We start from the raw sequence: 23,111 nt of genomic DNA, 5'->3' as shown, positions 1-23,111 counted from the left end.
TCTCCTTCACCCTCACCATCCTGTTATTTCCAGCTGTAAGAACAGCCAGCAAAACTGTCCCTTACCAGAAAAGCTTCCCTCCTTCTCCCTCTGCCTTCATTGGATCCTGCTCTTTTGAACCGATCAGACAAATGTAGCCACCCACCTCTAGGAGGAAAACTGAGCTGCAGCCCTGGTGAAACATAAAGTTTATTTGACTAAAGTGACGCAAAAATTCTTAAAGAGCTCTTTGGCAGCAGATTATCTGGAAATCAGACCATGTGAGGGGGACCGGTGTACAAAAACCTCACCAAGATGCTGAGTTGCCCACAGGCTGAGCTCCCGAGGCTCTGAAGTAAATGTGGGTGAAGGTGACTCGAGCTTGGATAACTCCAAGGAAAGCGCTTCAAACCCAGCCCACAGACAGGTACTTTATAATTTTGTTTTTAACAGGCTGCTATAAGTACTTTACACTTTATGAAATTTAGGCAGACCCCTAGACGGCTGTCTTCAGATACGAGAGCTTCATTAACTTTTGCTCCTCATTGCCTCTCTCAGCTTGTGTTATAAAACCTGAAACACTAATGACAGTCTGAACTGTGTATAATATATTTTGTTTCATTTTAAATTAACTTGCAAGCTCTTATAGTAATTTCTAAAGCACTGGGAAAACGTACCTCTAACAAAGCTTTGGGGGGAAAAAAGATACACTAACTTTTGCTGAAAGTTTGCTTTGATTTTTTTTAAAACTTTAAATGCTTTTTCTTGCCTTTCTGATGTTACATGCTCTCCTCTGTCTTGTTCAGGCACTTGTCCAGCAACTATGAATGTTGGGAGTCAAATGCCTGTAGCAGAATGTGTAATGACAATCTGAAATTAGAGTTTTGGCAGTCCACATAATTGCATTATGAACATTAACATTTATTTAAATTTTTAAAAAACTGTTAGGAAAAATGAAGGAAAGGAGCAGAATCTGAAGCAAAAAAAAAAAATCAGTGCAAACTGTTATTTATTTTAAAAGGGTAAAGTAAGCTTACTAACCATAATAAGTTATATTTTAAAAGGTAAACTGTTCCAGCACAGTAAATTATCTGGCTCAATGGGACAGATTTATTATAAGTAATAAATCTGAAGAGTATGTCGTATATATATTTATAGTCAATCATGTTTACTGCTGAAACCAACTGGCTTGCTGGCTTAGTTTGCTAGGAAATATGGAAGTTTAAGTGAGGAATGCAATATAACTGAATTGTGTAAGTAGTCGTGGAAAACATGTTTTGATGTGTTAAGAAAGCCTGGGGAGAAAAGGATCGTGCATTTAATGGGTTTGGATTCTTGGGAATGTTGTGGAATGTTTTTAATGTGTGTTGTTAGCTGTCAGGCATTTTACAGGGGAAGGTCTCACACACTTAGGCTGCATCTTCTGGGGCTTCTGATGAGTGAATTGACCATAATTTTCTTGGAGAGCAGTTTGTAAACTTGGCGTATAGCAAATGACTGTTGTGGGTCCATTTTCTAATTGGACAGGGTGTGATGCGTTTCAAATGGCTATACAAATTAAGAAAAACTGCCCCAAACCTGGAATTTAATAAAACCCCTAAACTATTCCCACACATGGAAATGTGCAGTGCATTTAAGCTCTTTCCTGTTTTCCTCCACGGAAATTAAAGCACCGAGTTTTCGTTAGGAACAGTATTGAGAGCCTAAAGAAATGTTCGTTCTGTATCCTGCTGTCCTTTGTGACGCTGATGTTTTAACTCTTTTCCAAAACTGTATATTTGCAGCTCTGTTGATCTGCCAATCCGTATCTTATAGAACTTACACAACATAATGAAGCCCGTCTGTGGGATAAGTGTTTCATAAAGAACTTAAGTAGAACTTGGAGCCTGAATAAAGGGGCTGTAATATGGAGATAGCCGTTAACAAGTCTCCTTCAAAGAAGCATCGTCTGTAAACAATGGTGACTGTTCCTTTACTTTTTGGGGATAAAAGCATTGCAAACATAAGGATGTGCCTGCTGGCATGTATGTGCAGCCAGTCTTTGACTTGAGCCCGCACACGGGTCTTTGACTTGAAACACTGTGCCCATTAATTTGCCTGTGCAGAGTCGTATTACGGAACAGTGCTCTATTTATTTGGTGATATATGCTGTGTTATGACTCTTCCTTCAAGTTTATATAAATAATTTGAGGAAGAATACAAAAATAATGTCATTCCCTCTAAGCTTATCTGCTTCCTTGCACTGCATATGGACACTCTCAAGCCATAAAATGCATTTTCTCCCCCGCCCCTTCCCCGTTCTTTAAATGACTGTCGTCAATTCGGCAGCATTCCCACTGCAATACAGTGTCTGTCTTCTCAACCAATTTTTAAAGGTAAAAATCTCTCTTTCCTGCTGACTTTTTAATTTTGGACTGAAACATGGACAAGATTATGACATAAAACTCAAGAGTCCAGGTTTATATTCCCCCAATACTGTTGCTTTCAGAAGCACTATTTTCACATCGTATTAGCCTTATCTGGGAGCACAGGAGTTAACTGGAGACAGCTCCCTACTTATGCCATTCTCACTTTGGTAAGTAGCCTTTTATTCTCCCAGAAGGGTCATTGTCTCAGGGGAACTACTTGTTGAGTACAGTTCTGCTCTGTTTTAGCGAGATTGTGAGCAAGCCCTTGGAGAACTGCAAATATTCATATCCAGGACCCATTTGGTCATCTACATACTGCAAGTTTCTTATAAAACACGCGCATATTACAGTGATGTGCAGAAGTACCCAATCCAGTTATGTTTAAAATCATTGGCACTGGCATCAGACCTGCTACGTATGGAAATAATTCACTGGACCCGTTAATTTCAGTGGGTTTTGATCACTCTTTATCAAAGGTCAGTTTTGATTCTCTTAAAATAGACTACAGAAGCATTGCTAAAAAAAAAAAAAACCCTGAAGAAATCAATTTTCAGTTGTTGAGGGGTGGTGTAGGCAGCAGCTTCGTATCTGCTTTGCACCCAATACCTCGGATTCTGTGGTTACCAATAGCCCGACCAAAGCCGGGACTCGATATCGTCTTACTGCGTGTTCATGAATATCAGTTTTTGAAATCTGAAATACGATCTGTCACACTTGCTATCAGCTCGCCAAATGGAAACAAGCTAATAGAAAAGGATATTTGAGGTGCTCATTTTTTTTAATGAAATCAGTATATGTGAACGCATTCAAAAGCGAAAGGCATTAATGTTTTGAGTTACGAACTCTAAATTTGACTCATCTATGACAAACAGCAGGTAAAATTCATCATAATGTAGTGCAATCTAGTTTCAAGATCTAACTGGAGGAAATTTCTATCAAGTCCTCGCAGTATGGGAGCATCTGAGCTACCCTGTAATAATTTTGATTAAAGGGTTGCTTGTGCAAAATCAGAGGGGAAAAATATGAAGCCTCTACTCCTTCACACCATGCATGCAGCTAAACAGGGACTCGCTAGCCCTCAAAAGCATGTCAAAGGGAAAAAACTTCATGAGGTTCTCGCTGTCACCCTCCCCTCCTGTGCAAAAAGACAGCCGGGGACTGTGTCAGGAGACGTGGGTGAAGAGCAGAAATGTTCACTGCTATATTTATCAGAGTCCAGGACCTGGAAATACCTAGGTATGTGGCTGTCAGTGTCATGGTTAATATTGCGGCTCAGAGGTGAGAACGCTACCTACAGATAAACAACACAGCCTTTTCTGGTGCGGGCTACGTGATTTCTACCTTGTCATACAAACTTCTTGCTTAATTTTCTAGATAAAAGTAATTTCCTTGGACTCTTTCCATTTACACGCAAGTGCCTGTGCGACCTATATCTTCATTGCAAGGCACAGTAACGCAATCAAGCAGCCAGGTCATTCTAACAGTCTTAAATACTGTGTGATAGAAGTCAGATTTAGGTCAAGTTAACAGAAACCACCTTAATGTTTGATTCCGTTTGCCAACAGCATAGGTTGAGAATTTGTCTTAGAGTTAGAAGTACTTTAATTCTTTGCAAGTGCTAGCGTGTAAAACGGAGAGGAGTAAGGCGGCTGGAGGAGCGGCGTGAGCGATAGCGGTAACGTGAGTTTTGCTACAGGAATGCAGCTGGAATCCAGTGAGTGGCTGGTGCTCCAGCAGGAGTTGCTTTATAAAATCAGCACATGGCAAAAGAGCGTAAGTTATTTGTATGAAGTGAAATATATACAAATATACAGATTTTTGCAACTGTGCAAGTTAAAATGTATTTGATCATTTGGAGACAAGTAATGACTTCTGTAGTCACGTACAGGGAGGCTGAACGAGCCCCTGTGCCGAGGGATTCAGGAAATCGGTGCTGCCCCACCTCAAATAACGTATTCTCCAGGTGACTTGAGGCATTAAGATTTGCCTCACTTGAAGCATTTTGTATTTGCTGCACCTCAACCTAATTGTTTTAATCTCCTAAACACAGTAAAAATCAATTTTCTCCTTTAAAAAGTACAGAGAATGGGAAAATAATTTTGTTTTCAAGTGCTGTAAAGCTTTCTTTTACCACATGGCAGAGCATTAAAGGAAAGGGGCTCCCGCACTGCCACGAGAGGTCACTGCCTGCCTCAAGAACCAAACAGGGCGATGACACATCGGTGGTGCAGCTCCCTGCTCGGGAAGGAACCCGACCTCAGCAAGGGGATGCTCCGTGAGGGTTGCTTTGACAGAGGCAAAGGAGTTGGTTTTGTGCATCAAGGGACGTTCAGGGCTTTTGCAGTGCTGGTTCAAGTTTAGCTCTGTGTGGGAGTAACCAAAAATTATAATTTAATTAATATTTGGCTTATGTGAACTGCGTTGGTGGCTTCAGCCAAGCTCCAGAAACACATGTCTTCAATTATCCGTCCCCGTGTTTCCAACAAACAAGCAAAGCAGGGGATAGTTGTGGAGGACACGCTGCTCGTTTGCGAAAGGACGAGTGCCATTTACGGGGCTGGCGGCGTGGCACCTTCCACGTGCTCATGGACAACACAGCGCTGCCGAGATGAAAACTGCCCTTTAGAATAACCTCTGTCCAGAGCTACTGGCGAGAGAAAAGGCCCAGACACTTAAAGCCTCTCAAAGGAGCAAAGTCACATCTACAAAACACAGATAAAACGAAATGAAGGCACAGCTCTCTCTCGGCTCTCTCTCTCTCTTTTTTTTTCTTCTGTAGCTAATTATGTTGGTGATAAGAAGCCAATGTGTATTTATGTAAAAGCAACCTTTGCAACAGTTCAAATTGAAAATAGGTAATAAACTGCCGTTTCTTCTATCATTCACTATTGTCATTCTAGCACCCCGTAACTCCTGAGAGATCAGTGCACAGAGATGAGGTGGGCAAAATCCTTCACTTTTAGGGTAATTTTCCCCTGGATACCCTCCCTAGTGATCCTAGCATCCTTCTCAACCCAAGAGCTCCAGTTCTGCAGCTGTTTACCCTGTGGTGGTTACAATTCCTTCAGGTATTTTTTTTTTCTTGAATTGTAACAAGGCGGAGGGGGGAGAGTACATTCTCCCAGAGTTTTTTTTATGGCATAATGAAATCTGATTCTGTAGCTGTTATGTTTTCATGTGCCAACTCAGCCGCTGTGAACACCACTGCAGGGCTGTAGAGTCCCTTACTCCAGAGATTTCCCAGGGTAGCTGACGAGCTGGAATTCTCTTTCAGAAAGGAATAGTTCAAATTCAGTCTGAAGCCCCTGAAAGTTCACAAGTTATTTTGCATATTTGAGGCTCAAACTACTGAAAATCTAAAAAAAAATTTCAAACAATGTGATATTTCTTTCCTGTGGTCTGCAGAAGACCAGAAGGAGCTTAGATGTGCGTAAGACAACTATCTTGATTGTCACAGGTCCGGAAAATCAACAATACGTTCAACGACCTCTCCTCCGTAAGGAGAGTGCCAAGAAGTATCCATGTGCAGGAATAAAGTGTTTTACAAATACAGTAAGTGTTTAAGTCTCAGGTATGGAAAATTTAGTCTCACGAGATAATGCAGTTAAATCAACATCCTTTACTGCTTTCCCATTTCTGAGTAAGAGGTGTAAAGTCCAGAAGGGCTCAGGTTACTTTTCCATGTTCCTACCTTATATTTAACATGCTCTATACGAGGCGGAGGATTGGCTGTGGCCTTTCCTAGGATTTTTATGTTGCCACCAGTGGTGGTAGGACTGTTCTCATCTACATAAGCTCTTTTGGGACATTTGGAAGGTTTCGGACTCCAAAGACACTCAGTTTTTATAGTCTTGCAGGTAAAACAGAAACTCCTGTTCTTTGCCATAGTATATTTCTATGAAACTATGAAGAATGTTTTGGTCTTTGTGGATGATTAACTAATGGTAGCAAAGTACTGCTCTTGTAAGATTTCAGCATTAATGATGCACTGCTTGCCATGTGATGAAAAGAACATTATCTGGGTAAAGGCAGATTGTAAACCTGAGGAACTAGAGATTTCTCAAAGTTATAAACACCACCTTCAAGAGACTTTTATCTCAAGAACATCCTTCTGTTTGCTCTGCAGCTCGATAACTTTCCTTTTCTTTCTGCTTGCACTGATAAATGCTTAGGAAGAGGTTTAACAAACTGTCTTTGCGCAATGCTAGAAGATGGGAAAAACTTGAGTTTTAATAGCTCTGGCAAGGAACAAATTCTAGCAATGAGCAAATAACATCCCCTCTCTGCTTTAGTTTTTCCCACAGTTAAAAGTGAAATAATGCTTATTCTTCTGCTAGGATGTGACGATGATATTTACTGTGGTAAGACGCTTTGAAAAGGAAAAATTCGATGTAACTATAATAATGTAATCTGTGGTGACATCATGTAGGTTGTGTAACACTTTACTAGCTATAAAGCAAGGTTAATACCCCAGGGAATTTACAGCACGGAGGATCAGCTCCTATTTCAAGATTTAGTTGAGTAAAGGCAGCTGGGCATTTACATTACATGAACAAGCGAGCAGAAGACATGACCCATTGAATCACAATTCTTTTTCTATTCTTTTTCTTTTCAAGGAAAAGTTAATGGTTTTATATTTTTTCTTTACTTTGGGATGGTTTATTTCCTCTGGATTATGCTTCCAACACGTATGAAGAGGGCAGGTAAAGCCAGGGATTCTCCCAGTGCCTGTTTTTTTTCTGGCGGTGGACAGTAGCACAGGAGTTTTTCCCACTGCCCTTCCCAGGGCTGGAACCACAGCGTCGGCAGATCCAAACAGAATGCAAGATGCTTTTATTTCTCCAAGGAGTTAAATAAGACTGTGGACAAGATCCATTAGACCCACGTGTTAGTTCTTACTCAAAACAATCAAGCTGAAGTTTCCTGATCTTTTTTTCCATTGGTATTAGTGTTGACTGAGTCTCAAAAGTTAGTTGATGAAAAAACAGTGAGACTTAAATACTTTTCTAAGCTTTCGTTTAAGGCTTCTAGGTCTGCTGCTAAACATAGCAGACGCTGCAGGATTTCTGAAGAAAGGTTGTCATGAAACGTAATTTGTATATCCCTTGTTATCTCATATTTGTTTAATTAATTTGCTTCCCTTCATACTGGCTGAATCTAGAAATTGCCAGTAAAAGTCACAGGATGAACTTATGAAAATGAAAATACAAGCCACACTAAACTCTGCCCTTGTTTTTGCAACCCGGGAGTCCCACAACCTCCCTGGGTGTGAAAACAGCGTTCAGAGGGAGACCATGGTAGGAGAAGACAGCAGGACTGTGACTGCCTGTGAGTTGTCCAACAATGCACAAAGTCCAGCAAATCTGCCTGGAAGGTTCTAAGCCAGGTACACCGACTTCTGCTGTAGAAGAGGATGATTGCTTCCTTCCTTTTTACAAAATCCTGAATGGATTGTCTGCAAAATGATTCACATTGCATGCTGTGATGGTTAATTACTTCCAAAAGTATTTTAATCACGGAATCTGTCAGTTGTGACTTGAAAGTGACCAGCATCAGTAAGCCCTGTAATGGATTTTAAACTATTTTTCATTTCTTAGATGGTGTTTGTGCCTTCAATCTGATGGATTTAAACATGGAAGAAGAATTCTAAAAGAGCTGGGAATAAAAGCAGGGGAAAACAAGCCACAAGGGGACTCTGTGCTGCTCTCCGTCTGCAAGTGATCAGAACAAATCTCGGAAAAATGGAAAAAAAGGCAACAAGCAATGAGACTGAGCCTCTGACTTCCAAGAAAGATGTCTCAGACTGTAACGAAGGAGAAGATTGTAAAGAGAACGGACTTCTGGTCAGGAACCCTAAATCTGCCCTACGGCTAGTGGAAGATGGCAATAAAGTCCACCCCAGCCAGGGAGAAAAAGGGGAGGCAGCTCAGATCTCAAATGGTTATTCAGGGGTTCAGAGCTCTGTTCCCTGCAATGGAATGGGAGAGGTGGAAGATGCCCAGTGCACTGCCCCAGCAGCCACAACCACCACTACAACCACGACTTCCACCACCTGCGGAGCAGAAGGCCAGCAGCAGCTGATGGAGCTGGAAGACAGAGAGACCTGGAGTAAAAAAATTGACTTTCTACTCTCTGTCATCGGATATGCAGTGGATCTGGGAAATGTGTGGAGATTTCCTTATATATGCTATCAAAACGGAGGAGGTCAGTGACTAGTTCTGTATGCTGTTCCTTAATGCTGAACTTCCTTGCTTATAAATGGGTGATTTAGTGGCTTATATTAATATCATATATAAGAAATGACCATGGGGTAATTACTTTTCAGGCAGACTGGAAAACCTAAATACTGGGATAGGATAACTAGACATATTACGATGGAAGAAGAACTATTTATCTAAAAAAATCAGTAGAAGTTGAGAGCCAGTTAGGTGCAGAACCACCTTCCAAGAGAAAGACTCGATCCCTGTCCCAAGGAGTATTTTAAAATCAGATAAACCAACATGTCAAAACCAACTCATTGAGAATGCAAAGGCTTACGCTCACTGACTCACTCAGCAAAAATATAAATCTAATCAAGGAGATCCTGGAAAGGACTTTTGTCTCCCTGATGTAACGAAGACATTTTACTGAAAAAATTAATTATTTTATCTGTAACCCATCTCACAGTTGTATTCATTGTAGCCCGTACAGTCTTGGTGAATCCTACGTATACGTCTTACAGAAACGTGGGAAGTTCGGCCTGAGTGTTGCTTCTTATTCACGCTGTTGAGTAGTTACTCTTAGGAGAAATCCCATGGTAATCCAGTGTGGCACATTGACTAGGGAGGGGATATGCATTTTCCCCGTGGGATAAAAGGAACTGTTGTTCATGGAGTGCTAGTGTTGGAAGAGAAGCCCCATGAAGAGTTACAATTATCTGCTTGCTTTCTTGCAGGAGCATTCCTCATCCCTTACACAATTATGGCCATCTTTGGAGGGATTCCTCTCTTCTATATGGAACTAGCACTAGGACAGTACCACCGGAATGGCTGTATTTCAATTTGGAGAAAAATATGTCCTATATTCAAAGGTAACGAAGGGAAATGGAAAATTACTAGGAACTTTCTGAATAACTGGAAAATTTTCCTATAAAGGTGACATTTCTGAAAAAAATATTAAAATCTCATAAAACAAAGTAAGGCTTGTTCTACATAAGATTTTGGCTTTACAAAGAGAGCTTTCATAAAACTTTATGTACACCTGCAAATGTGTGTGTGTACTCTTGTACACACATGGGATATACATTTGTGAGTATGACGTGCAACTCCCAAATTGATTAGATAGAGGCCAGTCCACTTTCTCTGACCCAAGCCTGAAAATATAAAAAAAAATTAAACAAAAAAATGTAACTAATAAAGTAAGTAAAACATTACTGAATCCAAGGCAAAATTAAAACCAGGAAAGATCTACTGTTTTTATTACAAAGATATTACAAAGAAATGATTCCCCATCTTCAGCCTGGTCTGTCAACCGCTACCCTACCACAGAGTCTTCCAGAGGAGAAGGACCTGCTCTATACGCTTGTTTACTCTTGCTCCCAGTGTTATAGCTTGGCGTTGTCTTTTTTATTTACTGAGGGTGCAAGATGCCTATTTCTAAATTCCAGGAATTTAGGAACAGATAGGAAAAAAAAAAAACCCAAACAAAAAAAAGCGTGTTCTGTCATGATTAAAGATGCTTTTTTGGAATCAGAGCCTGAGTGTTTCCGAAGCCACAAGAAATTCCAGTGTTGTAAACACTTGAGAGAGTATGTGTGCCTCCTGCAGAGCTGCCTTAGTTACTAATTGTAGTTGACGTTATAACCAATTCCTTCCTTTTTTTTCGGCCTACAACTTATACTCCCTTCATGTAATTATTTCCTGCCTTACCAGGAATTGGCTTTGCCATCTGTATAATAGATCTTTACGTAGCCTCCTACTACAACACCATTATGGCTTGGGCCTTTTACTACCTCGTATCCTCCTTCACGGCGGAGCTGCCGTGGACCAGCTGCACAAATGCTTGGAATACAGGCAACTGCACCAACTACTTCAGCAAGGACAACATCAGCTGGTCCCCGCACTCCATCTCTCCCGCAGAAGAATTTTATACGTAAGTGCATGTAAGTGAGGACAGTAATATTAGACAGAATGGTGGAACATGTAGCAAGCTGTTCTTTGGAGGGGGAGCAGGGCTGTTTATTAATGTTACCCTTTTCTGAACTATTCAAATAACTGAATGTTTGTAGGTGTATGTAAGCTTAGGGTGTATGGGAGGGTACTCTGTATTTTAGATCAGAGGTTCCCAACCACTGTCAGCTGTTGTCACTTATCTTTTATCACTACTGATGTGCCATTAATACCAAGCTTTTAATTAAAAAAAAAATAAAAATCCAAAATAACATGATTCTGAAGGCTACTTATGAAAGACTCAGGACTACCTGTAGTGCTCAGACCACAGTACGGGACTGATCAAAGCATACTTAACATAAGTATTTATTTTAAAAATATCTATACTGTGTTTTTCTTTCCTCTTTCAGCCGCCAAGTTCTACAGGTGCACAGGTCCAATGGGCTGGATGACCTGGGGGGCATTAGCTGGCAATTGACCCTCTGTTTATTGTTAATCTTCACCATTGTATACTTCAGCATCTGGAAAGGGGTCAAAACATCTGGCAAGGTGAATGCAAAAGCAAGACAAATCAACTTGGTACAGTATAGTCCAGCGGCAGTTCTAAAGGAGCCAATTAACTTGACAGAGAATTATTTCTGACTGCCTTCATGACAGGGATTATAGGCTCATGTATTTGGGAGGCACTTACTGCAGAGTGACTGCTACTGTTATCCAAGTAATATATAACAACAGTAAGTTATGCCACTGTTCTCCAGACAAGAACAACCCTGCCAAGAGAAGGCATGCAAACTGCCTGTTTACAGACCTTCTGAGAAGTTCACATGAAGATGTCACAAATGCTAAGAGTTATCATTTGCTTAACTCATTGTCACTTGTTAACTTTCAACCCATGGCAAATGCTATCTTACTCTTTTCCCTCACAGGTGGTCTGGGTGACTGCCACATTCCCTTACATCATACTCTTCATCCTGCTGGTGAGAGGTGCAACTCTGCCTGGCGCCTGGAGAGGTGTCCTCTACTACTTGAAACCTGACTGGCAGAAACTCCTGGCCACCGAGGTAAAAAAAATTATAAAAGGGTAGAGCTTCACTTTTAGCCTATCAGCATGTGTATCAACATGTATATACTTCAATGTCTATTTTCAGCAGAGCATGATTAAACAGATGTCTTAGCTTGGACTTAAAAGCCTGACTTCATGCTCTTGTTTAAACAGGCATGCTATTCTTTTCATAATTATAAACTTTTTTTTTAAAGATTAAAATCCACCATCAATTTAGCTTGAACTAATAGTAGGGTTCCCATACAGTGGTTGAATAGAATCAGTGGTACGATTAGAAAGAAAACGAGTGAACAATTTTTTTGCCAGGAAAATGGTGAACAGCCTGATGTTATCACAGAACCACAGAATGTGTTGGGTTGGAAGGGACCTTTAAAGGTCACCTGAGTGAGAAGCTACGACTGCTGCTACGCCGCAACAAAATTCTTTACCTATGACAGTCACGCTGAGCAAACTAAACTTACTAAGCCTTAACAACTGGTTTAGCTGCAGGTTTTTTGGCTGCGAGGGGATCATTACACACTTGGACAGGTTTTTTCACAGCCCAATAGTGTCTACAGTTACCCATATTTAAATAGCGCAGATCACTCGAGTTGAAACTTCAGATCTCCATCCTGTGACAAGCTTCGGCACATAAGCCCAAGGAGAGTCTCTGTAGCCACCAACAAAAACATGACACAGGAATGTATGCAAGTGCATGTGGAGATGGAATAAGTCAGTTAGTTCTGCATACACCAGGAGGATTTGAAAAGAAAGGAGGAACGAGGACAAGACTGAGCTAACCAACAAACCCCAATGGTTCAGCTTTGAACCCTGTGGACGACAAGTTGTCCATCAGGCTCAAGGCTGCACCTTACTGCCTGTGAAAGTGTCTAGTGAGGAGGGTGATGGAAAAACCCCAAAGCAATAAATACTACAAATACAAAGATTAAAAATTCTAATGTTTGCAAGCCTGCTGCTGCCCAGCTGATATGGAGAGTTTTGAATTAAGAGGAAATGAAAAGACACCGGTCTCTGATAAAGCAGCATCTCCAATAAGGGACCACATCTTCTGAAAAAGCAATAAAGGGCATTGATATTGTATTGGATGTATCTGAAGTGAGGACAGCAGATTGCAATCTGCGTGCTGGACGATGACAGAGCTCTGTCTGTGGATGATACAGGATGGCCTCACACGATGGAAGAGAATATGAGAAATGAGTTGCAATGAACTCCGTGTTTCAATCAAAAGAGGATAAATGAATAAGGACTTTCACCTCAGAAAGAGAACTGATACTGTACTTTAGGAATACTACTCATTAAGGCTGTGGCCACTTTTCAAGTATAACAGGCTTTTCATAACAAGATCATCACACTTGCATCTGTCATGGCTACAACAAGGCTGAATTGAGTCCTAAGGACTAGAACTGTCATGGATTTCCATTAAGTCTAGAAAAAATCTGAGCAGCGATCATCTACTACTTAGCCAGGAGGACACATAAGCAAACACAGGACTATTCTACAGCACACACAGTTTGGAGGAAGATGGGCCAAGCCCACTGCAAAATCATGGATAGAATGCTCCCTATACATAACCAAAGTTATTCTGAATATGCCAAACTCATTCGATCTGTTTCATGCAATTTTTTTTGTGTTCTTCAATATTTTTCAGGTTTGGGTGGATGCAGCAGCTCAGATCTTTTTCTCCCTTGGTCCAGGTTTTGGGGTCCTATTGGCTTATGCCAGCTACAACAAATTCCACAACAACTGCTACCAGTGAGTTCTACCTTATTCTATACGTTGAGTTTAAAAAAAGTAACTGTGGGTATTTACAAAAAAGGAACACAGTGCTGGTGAAAGGCACTGAACTGTCAGACCCACGTACATACAAGACAGAAGTGTAACAAGATAAGAACAAAAGTCCTTATCGAAAGAACCTGCAATCTAAAACATTTCTTCTCTGTTGTGCCTACCCTAAAGACAGAGATTCTCTACCAGTTACAGCACGGAGTCTAAGATGTAGAAACCTGCCACAACAAAATGGACTAAACCCCTGCCAAACAATCACATTATAATTATTTAATCTCAGCAGTCAGTTAGGAAATGACTTTAAAGTCTTGAACTGAGAGGTGATTTATAGTTGTTTCCTTGTTATGTTAAAAAATTCTATTTATAACTTGTAAAATAACATTCTACATTATGTACTATTCGTATATTAGTTATCTTAACAAAAAAAACTATTTATAACTTGTAAAATAAAATTCTCAATTCTTTACTATTCCTATAGTAATTCCTATTTTTTTAAGAACACCGGTATACATCCAGTATTCAACCCAGTGTCAGATTAATGTTACAGCATCTGTTTGAAGTTGAAGAAAAAAAAGTCGTGGGGTTTTTTATTTTCTTTCTTTCAAATCTGCTGTTTGTTCTTTTCATTGCGTTACCCTAGTTTTTGTAGGAATCTATCCAGATCAGTAACTCACTCCCTCTGGTAGTAAACTATCCTTTCTAGCAGAGGCCGATTTCCTGATGTGAGTTAGGTCTTCTGTTGCAGAGATGCTCTGGTTACCAGTACCGTGAACTGCGTCACTAGTTTCGTGTCTGGATTCGTCATTTTCACTGTGCTGGGATACATGGCTGAGATGAGGAATGAAGATGTATCAGAGGTTGCCAAAGATACTGGTAAGTTAACTTTTTGTGCACATCCCTCAAACTGTTTCTGAGATAGAATATATTTGTATATTATCTTCTGGATTGAGAACAGCCCAAATTAGGCAAAATATTTATTATACATTTCAGGATACTGACTTACTTTATGATGTACAGTACAGCTACAAAATTATTCCATAAAGACAGCATACAGAAGTCATACTGCATGCAGCTTCACATAGGGGGTGGTAACTGCACCCCGCAAAATAGCCTGGGGGGGAGTTGTTTTCCCCTGGAAGAAAACATGGAAGAAACAGCCAGTCCTCCTCCCGGCAGCAGTACTGCGCTAACAATTATCCCTAATTCTCCATTCTAATGTCAGGACCCAGCCTTCTCTTCATCACGTACGCCGAGGCCATTGCAAACATGCCTGCTTCCACTTTCTTTGCCATCATCTTTTTCCTGATGTTACTCACGCTGGGATTAGACAGCACGGTGAGTCGACAGTGTGCGAGAGGGTGGCCCTCTCAGGTATTTGGTGTGTGGCCTTACTCCCGCAAACATCAGAAGGGACAGAGCTACAAATATTGCAACATCACTAAAGGGTTTAAAGCAGGACTGGCATCTCCATGTGCCTTCTGTAAGACAGCAACTATTATTCCAATTTTGACCTAAATAGGCCTAAATAAAATTAAATGATTTGTCGGTGTCACGCTGCCACAATTAATAACAGACCTGGAAACACAACCGAAGCACTTGATTCTTTAACTCCTGGTTGAATACAGCCTTCTGGGCTCCTTCTTTCTTGCACTTGTAAACTTACAAAGCTATTATTAAATCCTATATTTTTTTTACACTAATTGGATTTAAAAGGTGAGAACCAGAGGTGGCCTTCTCGACAGCACTGCAAAAAGGAGATGTTCTAAAAACTTGCTGTGTGAGCCTGTTTTTACAGATTGAGAGTCAGCTCCTTCCAGGAAGGCTAAACTCAGCTGACTTCACAATCTTGGTTCTACTGAGCCACCAACCACATATCGGCACCCTGCTCCCTGTCATATAGTACTTCCACGCAACAGGCACTTCCTACAGATACATGAAGACTAAATCCCCACCTTAAAAAATTTAAAAGCTCTGAAGAAAGAGTGTAAACAACAGTCACACCAACTCTACAGGCAGAATAAAGCACCAGTGTTCAATGCTCTAAAGCTCCTGTAAGCAATGAAACATAACCTCAAAGCAGGTAAAACTGCCCTCTATTTTCCAGTGATTTTTCCATCCCTTTCAGTTTGCAGGACTAGAGGGAGTGATTACTGGAGTACTGGATGAATTCCCCCATGTCTGGAGCAAACGCAGGGAATTGTTTGTCCTTGGTCTGATCATCGTTTGCTTTCTGGGGTCATTAGCAACCCTGACATTTGTAAGTATTTTACCCATTCCTCAGCTTTCCTTACTGGCAGTTTCCTGCAAATGACACCTTGGAGAGGGTAGTATTTTTCCAAAGAATTCCAAGAAATCAGATTAAATCTCCAGCCTGTTTTCTTTATGCATTAGAAATCTATATTTGGAATTGGTGGGAACAGTATCTCTCACTAGGAAACGTGTTGCAAAATGATCCTATTGCAATTCATATAAACTCTAACGTGCTACGCATCATAAATGATGGAGCCATTGCTCCAGATGCTGAATCAGTAAGCAACTTTCCACATTTCATACATGGCTTACTTGTTCTCAAAAGCTCCATGTTTAAAAATAATATGAATTTTTATTTTAATTTTCCCAATGTTTGAAGTGTATTTTGAATTTAAAAAAGAATGACCAAAAAATTATCTGCTAGAAAATGCTGTAACTGACTGTTGCTGCTCTCCAAAAATTTCTAGCAATGAATTTCCTGGATCTTCCTCATCAAATCAGGCCAGAAATCATGATCAGTCACGCCAAATAGTCCCTGTGGGGCTTGTGGGATTTCATTTTCACAACAAGCAATATTTTGAATAATGAGCGTAACGATCATAAGGGACAATTAAAAACACTTGGCTTTCCTGTCACATTTCACTCCACTTGCTCATTTATGTGCAACTTCCTCCTTATTTAAAGCATTTGCTATAAAAGGAGACTTAGTTCCTCTCCGAGACGCAACGGTCTCTTCCGTCATCTGATTCTAGATCCCAAATGGAAAGAAAGAAGAACACCCTGTTTGTTTCCTGCTCAGTAACTATGACTCGGGTTGGAGAAAGAAGATGCCACCACAGAGGGCATGCAAAAAGCCATCCCATCAAACCCCACCAGATCTCATTTGTTCGTTAAAATCCAGCCAGAATTACCAGTAGATTCAGTTTTAGCTTTTCCGCATGGCAGCCCCACTGGTGAAACGTGTTCCCAGAAGCAACAGATCGGACTGAATGACCCATCTGTGAATGGGCCAGATGAAGACAATAACAAACAACAGTATGACAGGATTTCCGTCATTGGATCTTTGGTTCGCTGATAATTTGATCTCCTTTCTAGGGAGGCGCATATGTGGTAAAGCTGTTTGAAGAATACGCCACTGGTCCAGCTGTCCTAACCGTCGTCTTCCTGGAAGCAGTTGCTGTGGCCTGGTTCTACGGTACGTCTACTGCAACGTTGACAACCAACGCTAACCCAAACTCCCGAGCTTCTGCAGCGTGGCATTTCCTCTGTTTCTGCAGACAGGATCACTGATGTCTCCAGAAAAAGTTCACAAAACCTTTTTACAGACTCACTGATTACCAAATCCGTGAGAATAACTATTAATTGTTCTCTGACCGAAGTACAGTGACCTCTGACAGTAACAAGAGCTACAACTCAGAATAATTAATATATTTAAGAGTTATAGGAACAAAACAGTCTTTCATGATGGATTCTGAATTTATTTGCTGTGCAAACAAAATGCTGTGCATCTACTTGCAAAAAACTTGTATCTGCTGTCACCGCTGTCCTCCCACTTGTCTCCACAGGCATCACCCAGTTTTGCAATGATGTGAAAGAAATGCTTGGCTTTACCCCAGGCTGGTACTGGCGAGTTTGCTGGGTGGCAATTAGTCCCATCTTCCTTCTGGTGAGTTTTCTTTACAGCTCTTTCCAGCACAAGGAAATTACCACTGAACAATGCAGTTCCTTAGACTTCTAAAAGCTTAATTACAGAATTTTCTTGCGAAGTTCTTCTGTAACAATTCTTGTTAAACCAAAAAGGCTCAATTAGTGAAAAAATCCAATACAATGCTGCAAGGTCTTGTTACTAAATCACTATTTTGAAGATCTTTGTAGATGAGCTAGATAAAGAAGACTGGGTTCTGAATAACTCCTCTCCTTCCCTCTGCTGAACAAAGTTATTTTGTTTTGTTGCTTTATATTTACCTCGGCAAAATAAAGCAATAAAAGATGATGAAACACGCTGTCAGGGGCGGAAAACCAAGTCAGTATACTGTCTCAGTGACCACTGACTGACAACTTCAGAACATTCCACTTAAAATTTACAGCAGTTAATTGCAACCTTTATAAATGTATAATTCAGAATTGGAAATACTGTCCCAATGTTTGACTTGGCAGTATTATCGATAACATTTTAACGTAAAGTGTTCATTTCCTGATACAAAATTACTTCACGCTATCTACTATTGTCAGTAGCCTCAGTGGGAGCAGGGCAGGTCAAGATGGAGTTCACGAAGCACAAAATGTAGATTTAAGACCGACAGTGTGCATTCAAAACACTTGTAATGATCAATGTGTAATTAACAGATTTTCATTTTATTACCCCAACAAAAAGAAGGGAAGAAAAGGCTATAAATAAAGGCGTGACACCAAAAATTACTTTTATACTACTGTCCTCTTTGTGATCCTAAAACGGTGAAATAAACAGCGAGGAATACAATACAGCGAGCTATTTGTATTCTCTGTGGAAACTAAACTAAAATAAGGAAATCCCAGAGGTAGTACATTATTTCTGTGCGGAAATTTTGATGGTAATCCTGATCTTCTGACGATACCCTGGGAAAAACAGATTCAGAGATCCTTCCAAGGATAGTCACAAATATTATTCCTGTAATATTCAACTAAAATAAATTTTTCAGTCATGAAGGATATGCACAGGAAAATGGTCTAACAGCATTAATCAAGCTGATGCCAAAATACTATATCCAATCTAGTAATAACATTTGTAAAAGCTACCAAAGAACTGAAACTTCTGGAAAAGTATCACAGAAAAGATAAAATGTGTAGAAAATAAGTAACAGTGAAAAAAATAGAATCTGTATAGCTTATCCCAGAGAAAACTGAAAGCTGATGTGATTCCCGCAGGTAAGTTCTTTAGGAGTATTAAAAGGGTCTACAACCCAATAAAGACCAGCATAAAAGACGACGGCAGTGGCTGCAAGTTAAATTCAGACAAAGCAGAATTGACACTGATCATGATTAAATATGGGACAAGCAGCTAAGGGAAACTGCACTCCCCATTTCTGGTGGCTTAAGATTAAGATGATGCCTTTCTGGGAGGGATGCTTTAGCTGGAATCGAGTTACAGGGCTCAGTACAAGGGTAACTGAATGAAATTCTGCACGCTGGTATCAATCAATCTGATTTTGTCCATCTACCATCTTTTTTTTTCCTTTAAACGTACACGTGTTGTCCTGAATTTTCTCTCTAATGCTGCTTAGGCAAGAAACACCATTATGTGTATTTATGGAATAAGCAACCCATAGGAGAATTTTTACCTAGTTCCTTTCAGTTACTGGTTGGGCTATACCCTAAAGCTCTTTTGAACTTCCTAAAGGATATACAAAAGTGGGTTTGGGGGTTCTTTGGTTTTGGGGGTTTTTGTTTCTTTCTTTTTTAAATCCACACTAATTTAGGATTTTTTCAGTGTCGACATATGTTTAATCCCTCATTTTTTTTACCCTTTTTTTTTTTTTTTTTAGTTCAATGCTACGCTGGGACACAGAGTTCCCTAAAGTAAGTGTGTGCCATCAAAATCCACGTATTCATATTTTCCTCTTTTCTTTTCCAGTTCGTCACTTGCAGCTTTCTGTCCAACCCTCCTGAGCTACGGCTTTTTGAATATAATTATCCCTACTGGACCACGGTAGTGGGTTATTGCATAGGAACCTCTTCTGTCATCTGTATTCCAATCTACATGGTTTATCGGTTGATTATCACTCCAGGAACACTTAAGGAGGTATCCACAATGCTCTGTTGCTTCTGTTTGACTGTTAAGAAGGAGGTGATTCCTAGAAACATTACACATGTATTTTTCTAGGGTCTGATGACCTGGGACTTCAGGATTTTTGTTCTGTTCCTAGTCAGCTGATAGCTAATTGTCTTCTGCCCATTCTAAGTGATTCACAAATCATTATACACTGACGTATTCACATAAAATATTAAATCAAGTACATTTTTTTAAGCTCTGGTGAACTGGAGCCTTTTCCTAGAAATCACACAAGAGACGGTATCACATGAATGACGCAGTGAAAGATCGGTTCCCTTGAGTGTATCTGTAAGAACAAGTTTCTTTTTCTATCCCACCCTTAAGATTTCTCTGCCATAAATCTGTGGCAGCCTGTGGTGACACCTTGGGGATTTTTGGGATACCGGTTCAGAAAGAATATGTTCAGTTGGCTCAGGGTATCCAAGTAAACTGCAAAGTCCTAAAGCATTAATATGACATCTGTCAAACTTTGATTCAAATTCTATGTTACAATTAAAAAATAACGCTGTGCACTTCTGTAGCACCTTACATCTTCACAGTGCTGAGATAACAGAAGCCTTGAAACATCCTTGTGTTGTAGTTCAAGGTGTAACTCAAACTGAAGTTGTATTTTTGTTATAAATCTTTTTCCAAGTGGCTGTCATGTTACGTATTACCTCTTAAAATGAATCAATTCCTAATACAGATTTCTTTCCAACAGCGTATTCTGAAAAGCATTACTCCAGAAACAGCTACAGAAATTCCTTTTGGAGACATCCGCATGAACGCAGTATAAGCTAACCTGTTTTCTGCGGGGAGAGAGGCAGAGCATAAAATGTAACTTTCCCCATACTTTCCCCCACCAAAGCATTACGTTTCCAGCTGAGACCCCAAACAGGAGTTTTCTCTGGAGGTTGCATCACTGACAACGGGCATTTGGGAACATGATGCCTCCAGCACATTTATCCAAGCAATTCAATGAAATCTACTGTGCACTTCTAACCAGACTGACCTGACTGAGAACTCATTCTGGAAACACGAGGATGTCTGTGTGCATGAGAACACCACTACTCCACGCGTGGGCAGAAGGGCAGTCTGAAAGCGTGCGTGACTGCATAAGCCACTGTAGGACGAGTATCGGCGGGTAGGATTAGGTGTAGAATCCCGAGTCTGTGGCAGTACTCCTGTATCTTCCTCAATGTGATCGTTCGTACTGGGCAATGTCGTATTCGCTTCTAAGGTTCTAATTGCTTAAACTACATTGAAAAATACAAAAATATTTCTGATAGCCATACACTACTCAAGTAACACAGGGTTTTATAAGCTAGAAAAGAAGATAGTAAATTCTTCAATCCCTAGGTCTGTAGTGGAGTAGACAGAAGAAGAGGAAACAATCCTGAGCAGCACTATATACAGCTTTGCATTCACTAGCACACACGTTTGGTAGCGTTATCGTTTTCATTTCCTGCATTTTTTAGATGGTAACAGTTTCTATTAATTGTTTCTTGCATAACAGATATTACAAAGCCATTTTTTGTAATGTTCTAGGCTTCACTTTCCTTTAGACCCAATCAAGCCACAAAATCTTATCATGGGTTACTTGACAAGTACCTAAGTTGCTAGCACTTACTATATTATTTTCATAACTAAGCTAGATATTCACAAGATCATTGTCCTGACAGACCTGTCACTTATACCCAAAGAAACTAGAGACCAAGAATGAATTTTTTTGAGTTCCAATGCCAAAAAGCGTAATCTTAAAGATCTGCTTCTCTGCTTTGTTTTGTTTATTTATTTTTTTAGTTCAATTTCACACCTAAAATTTGCTGAAGCCTGTGGCTTTTTTCAATTCTTTCCTAGAACAGAATTGAAGTTTAGAATAATCCTTTTGGCTGGCTGACAACAGTACATTTAACAAACTATACAAACCGACTTTGAAGATATATTAGCTCAAATTCTAATGTGAACACATTAGAAGACATGGAGGGGAATTTTGTTTTTAACAAGAAGCTGAGCAGAGTTCAGCAGGATTGATTCTCAGCAGAACTACGTATATTAAATTTCGAGGCACTGATATACAAATTAACTTCCACGCACATACTAACCTCTTTACACTTTATGCGTACACACCCTCTCCAAATGTAACTGCCCTTTGGACTGACTGCAGTTGCCAAGTCAGTTGGAGGACAGGAGTTTTGCTGCAATTACATGGAAGTTTAGATGAACCTAAGTAGTTGTCATTTATGTAAAAACTTACATTGTATTTTTACTCTACCACATAGATTATAACAAAAGTAAAATAAAAGAGAGGATAAAAGTCTCTTTTGTATCTCACGGTCTACTTAGCTAACGTACTGCTAAAATTAACAAGGTCATATATGCATTCATAGCAGCAGGCATTAAGAAGCCTATTGAAGAGTTTACATCGGTACGAAGAACTTGCCTTACTAGCGGAAAGCAGTGATGGTGTGTTTGCCTTTTGAAAACATTTTCATCACTTCTGCCCAGGTTTTTCACCCTGGGGTGTGCAGACACCTCCTGGAGGAAGGCCTCTTCCACTTCAGCTATTGGCTTGAGCTCATTTAACTTTAGGTCTCAAACCCAACTTCCAATAAGGAAATAACTTAAAGGGACAAGGATTGGTCTTTTGGAACTACAAACAGAAGACTCCTAAACTATTTTTAAAAAGGGAATATGTTCTTTCATTGCCACCAGAAAAAACGTAATAGATCTGTCTTACTAGACAGTTACTCCTAAGAAATAGTTTTGCAGCTTAGCCCTTAAGTATATTTGAAAACTACTTCCAAAATTGGCTTAATTGTGAGGAAAAGCGGAACAGTCTGGGAATTGTGAGGAAAAGCGGAACAGTCTGGGAAAAAGCCATTGGAAAAACAATTTGGCCGTTGGAAAGCCATTTAGTTATTAAGTTACCAATCAGAAAATTACTGATTATTTAAAAAATAAAATTTTATATTATGAACTCATTAATCAAAAAAACACAAATGAAATGTCAAAATAAGATGAATGAGGTACTCATACGTATCTAGTATAAAGCATGGGAAATAAAGCAGAAAACCCTACCCAGCTTCTCCATTCTGCAGACTGCTGTTCAATTAAAGCTGGGTATTTTTCCTCCTAAATGGGTAAGTATTTAATTAGATAAACCTTACATAGGAAATGTCTTTCCAGACTTGATAGTGTTTCATGCTAGGCTCATTGAAAAAAAAAAACCAAACCAAACCAAAAAACTGACCCTTCCCCAAAATAACCGAAAACTTACAGTTCAAATTTTTGGTCATTTATGTACAACCACTTGCAAAAGTGTCTTTAAACAGAAATTCTGCTGCCTTTTATTAGGAAGGATGAAGGTGGGGACAGAAACGGTTGAGTTAAATTATCAGCATTATCTGTATCAAAGCCAAAGTTTCTCTTTCAGTCCTTGCAAACAAACTGAAACTGGGAACATTACTTCCAGTGGAATAATTTACAGAATAATAATTGCAGGAATCACTGCTATTTAGTGTGCAATACTACTGATGTTAATCTTTTATAACAGCGTTTGAAATAGCAAAAGATGCATCTTTTAATTTGTATTTTTTAGAACACTAATACACAACAGATATTGTCTCTCTGGATGGTTTCAGCACAGAAGGCTGAGCAACTTCCCAAGAAATGCCATTGTTTTCTAGTGG

The 23,111-nt window shown here is 39.8% G+C and overlaps 1 protein-coding gene across 2 annotated transcripts; it reads left to right on the top strand.

Annotated features, from left to right (window-relative positions):
* The first annotated feature begins 98 nt into the window (after window positions 1–98).
* Window positions 99–21,741, top strand: SLC6A4 (solute carrier family 6 member 4). 2 transcript variants are annotated; one of them, XM_074594254.1, is made up of 14 exons: window positions 99–406; window positions 7,985–8,591; window positions 9,322–9,456; window positions 10,298–10,517; window positions 10,945–11,083; window positions 11,461–11,595; window positions 13,246–13,349; window positions 14,128–14,255; window positions 14,605–14,717; window positions 15,508–15,639; window positions 16,728–16,827; window positions 17,198–17,298; window positions 19,243–19,410; window positions 20,141–21,741. In XM_074594254.1, exons 2-14 carry the CDS (start codon window positions 8,129–8,131, stop codon window positions 20,213–20,215), a joined length of 2,013 nt encoding a protein of 670 aa, XP_074450355.1. In that variant the 5' UTR covers window positions 99–406; window positions 7,985–8,128; the 3' UTR covers window positions 20,216–21,741. The 2 variants fall into 2 exon arrangements, with proteins under 2 accessions (XP_074450355.1, XP_074450354.1); XM_074594253.1 differs by lacking the exon at window positions 20,141–21,741 and having other exon boundaries at window positions 144–406; window positions 19,243–19,610.
* Window positions 21,742–23,111: the final 1,370 nt, after the last annotated feature.

Source organism: Larus michahellis, chromosome 7, assembly GCF_964199755.1.
Source record: "Larus michahellis chromosome 7, bLarMic1.1, whole genome shotgun sequence".
Lineage (NCBI taxonomy): Eukaryota > Metazoa > Chordata > Aves > Charadriiformes > Laridae > Larus > Larus michahellis.
This window is presented reverse-complemented; position numbering and strand designations above follow the sequence as displayed.

Excerpts from the sequence above, each read along its gene's own strand:
- SLC6A4 (XM_074594253.1), top strand. The coding sequence starts at position 8,129 with ATGGAAAAAAAGGCAACAAGCAATGAGACTGAGCCTCTGACTTCCAAG. Across the intron at positions 9,457-10,297 it reads AATATGTCCTATATTCAAAG|GAATTGGCTTTGCCATCTGT; the intron begins GTAACGAAGGGA and ends CTGCCTTACCAG. Across the intron at positions 16,828-17,197 it reads TGCTGTGGCCTGGTTCTACG|GCATCACCCAGTTTTGCAAT; the intron begins GTACGTCTACTG and ends TTGTCTCCACAG.